At 48.9% G+C, this 3,255-nt stretch overlaps 1 protein-coding gene across 1 annotated transcript in view; it reads left to right on the forward strand.

The window, feature by feature from the left end:
• Positions 1 to 1,899, forward strand: part of T265_08544 (hypothetical protein) — a gene marked incomplete at both ends in the record, with an annotated part of 35,174 nt that extends 33,275 nt beyond the window's left edge. Inside the window, one exon of the mRNA XM_009174381.1 lies at positions 1,773 to 1,899. Within this exon, the coding sequence (XP_009172645.1) occupies positions 1,773 to 1,899 (127 nt within the window). The remainder of the gene's footprint in view (positions 1 to 1,772) is intronic.
• Positions 1,900 to 3,255: the final 1,356 nt, after the last annotated feature.

The following is a 3,255-nucleotide window of genomic DNA, read 5'->3' on the forward strand; positions in this document are numbered from 1 at the left end:
GAATGTCTGGAGGTGTAGGCACCTCGGAATGATTGTGTTAAGCTAGCACTAAGTCCCTTCCCCGTCCACCTTTATTCTTTTCTTTACAATAAGGCTTTCGAATAAGTCATGGTTGTAGGGTGTTGAACACTGATGTCATGCTGTCGATGATGATACCGGAAGATGGTATAATAGTGGTCAGTTTACTCAACAGAGCTTGTGCTCGCCGTCTCAAAATATGATCCTATCAGCGGTTGAGATGGCTGAATTGGTTAGAGCGCGAATTTACTGACCGGAAGGTCCGTGGTTCGAACCTGACCCTTGCATCTCGACTTCCCCTGTCTAGGCTTGGGCAGTATCCCAGCCCTCGTGCTTCCTTCGGGTAGCATGGCAACTGGGCACCGAAAGGGTGTTACAGCTGAACGATGGTTCTACCATAGATACTGGAACGGCAATAATGCTTCCAGCAATCAACATTGGTGACCTTTCTTGACTAGAAATCTGCTTCTGACTCTGTGGATCGTCGAGACTATGGCAGTGTCTATGAAGCAGACGTGCCCCCCCTTAAGGCGCTGTACGCCAAATTGGATCTGACGCCGAGGTAATACAAACATTAAATAATTCCAATAGCTCTGCCTCACGGTTGGGCATACACTTTACACCCGCAAAGTCTAAAGTGCTGGTGCAAGACCGTGTGGTTCGGGACCCAAACCTCATGCTTGCGAATCAGCCGATCGAGGTAGTAGACAAAGTTGCCCATTTGGGCAGCTGGTCATCAACCCGATTAGAAAGACAAGGACATCTTTCGTGAACCTGCATCACCTATGACGTAGGTGTGGCATCAGGTTATCTGTCAATGCTGCGGTGTATTCCATGATAGACTGGTCAGAAACACGGTTGTTGCGCGCCGAGGTGAGAAAACTTAGTGTTTGAACATCGACATCCTCGGAGCATTGCCGGAGTCCGGTGGGAAAACCGGATCAGTAAAGCTGAAGTACGTAGAATGTTTCGGAAATAACTCGCCACGATCAATTGAGTGATCACACTATAAAGTGCGCTGGTTTGGCCACGTGCTTCGTTTGTCAGTCGGTCGACTTCCTCAGACAGCACTTTTCGCACAACCACGTGAAGGGTGGAGCCAAAGGCCCTACAATTGACAGCACAGTACGAGAGCCATTACCACCAAACTCAACTGCATTGGTCATTGCAGTCTCCCTGGAAGAGGACCACGTGTGGACAGTGGTTAGGGGTAAAGCATCATCATTGTCAGCTGTAAGAACCTCGTACTTGTCGTACAGTGGTTGTAGCTGTCACAGTTTCCTTCACCGATGATTTGGGGAGGTAATGTAGGTAGCTGTGCGTCGGGGTCGGGTCTGATAAATTGATGCGCAAATAGAAGACTGTGAATGGACTGTCAAGTAGGGGGTTGGGAAGTGAGCTACGCATTGAAGGCAATAGTTTGAAAGCACGAGTGCCATTGACGGCGCGACTGGGTCATGTTTGACAATGTCTCCAGCCATTGATGTGGTCCGTCCCGAGGTCCCCATCCAGGAAGATAGCAATGACCAGCGCAGCTAAGTTTGCTGGTAATGACCTTTAAGCTTCGCTGCCAAATCATTTTTTTACCGCCTCTAGCTCGTTTGCACCCGTCACGCGGTTGTGCGAGAACACTTCGAGGAAGTCGGTCGACTGGCACACGCAGCACGTGGCCAAGTCAGTGAAACCTATGCAGTGTGATCAGCTCATCCATTGAGGGTAAGTTATTTCTTCCGAACACCTGCGACCTATTTCAGCATTGCCGATCCGGTGTTCCTACCAGATTCGGGCAATGCTCCGAAGACATCGATGGTCAAAGCACCGGTGTCATGCAGACCTTTCCTTGAAGGCGAACAGCACCAACAGCACTCATATTCCTTGTAGAACTATCCACTAGATATGGAGTGGACGTGCTTGCGGACACCACGTTTTGCTGGAGAGCACTTCGAGGAGCCACATAAATAATGTGCATCCGAGTGTCGGATTATGTTTACGAACATCCGGGACATCCTCAGTTGAATGAGTGACCAACGGATATAACCAAACGCGTCTTTTAGGTCAAGGAACCCCAAGATTGCGCTGCTACGTGAATGAACAGCCTGAAGATGCGGCACAACTCGTAGGCATGTCCAGAATTTCCGCTTTTTCAGCCTTCTGAATCTACCAAGCTACCCTGTCTGTGCGGATTGTTTCACCTGTCATCGGATCGGTTGTCGAAACCGGTTGTGGTTGTGACGGGACATCATCATCAACAACCGTAAGAACTGTTTACTTTCCGTGGAGTGGTTATAGATGCCACAGCTTCGTTCGCAGATGATTTGGGCAGGTGAGATAGATAGTTACCTATTGGTGGCTGATGTATTTGATCGCAAATACAGGGGTGTCAGTGGACTCTTCATTGGGAAGATCGGGAGCGGAGCTAAACGTTGAGGGCAGCAGCGTGGATACGTGATAACCATTCAGAGAGAAGCTGGTCCACGTCTGACAATGCCTCTAACCATTCACGTGCCCGGTTCAGGATTTCCAGCAAAATCACGGCCCTGTAAGTTAAAGGTACTTACGCCGTAAAGGTACTTACGTCATGTAACGATAGGAAGTAACACGGTAGATGTTATCAGTCAGGTTGATTTAGCGGCCTAGTAACCATATGCTTGCCGATGGGGCCGATGGTACCCCGAATCCCGTAGTTTTCAATCACGTGCAGGAAAAAACACGAAGCCCCTGTCTAAGCAAGACTGCGCAGCAACTTTCGCCGCGTTACCATACCATGGCCTGAACCCCCATGAACATTTCACCCGCAGGTGTCCGAACCGAAACCCATGGTTTCCTTTGACAGGCGGTGATCTGGTACATGTTCCAATCAACTTACCCCAGAGAGCTTCATTCATTGATCTCGTTTCGTTACTAAGTCTTCGTTTGCAGGCAACTTCTCTGCAGACATGTCATAGCCAACTCATAGGGGCTGACAGTGATTGACCTTCTGATGGACAAGGTCAAACCCGTCGTAACATTGCACTTCATTGGAGTCTACTTAAGGTGCCAAAGAAGAGTTGAATATTACGTGCGCCTTGAAAATACGTGAAATATAAACAAATAGAAGGATTAGTGAAAAGCCAACCAGAGAAAACCGCTGACATCCCAGAGTTATCACCAGCGCGAACTGGAAAGCGCTGGCAAAAGCAGGTTCAACAACGGTCTAACGTAACGGTCGTTTAGTGTAACCTCTTTCGGTGCCCCACT

The sequence above is a fragment of the Opisthorchis viverrini genome, assembly GCF_000715545.1.
Source record: "Opisthorchis viverrini unplaced genomic scaffold opera_v5_226, whole genome shotgun sequence".
Lineage (NCBI taxonomy): Eukaryota > Metazoa > Platyhelminthes > Trematoda > Opisthorchiida > Opisthorchiidae > Opisthorchis > Opisthorchis viverrini.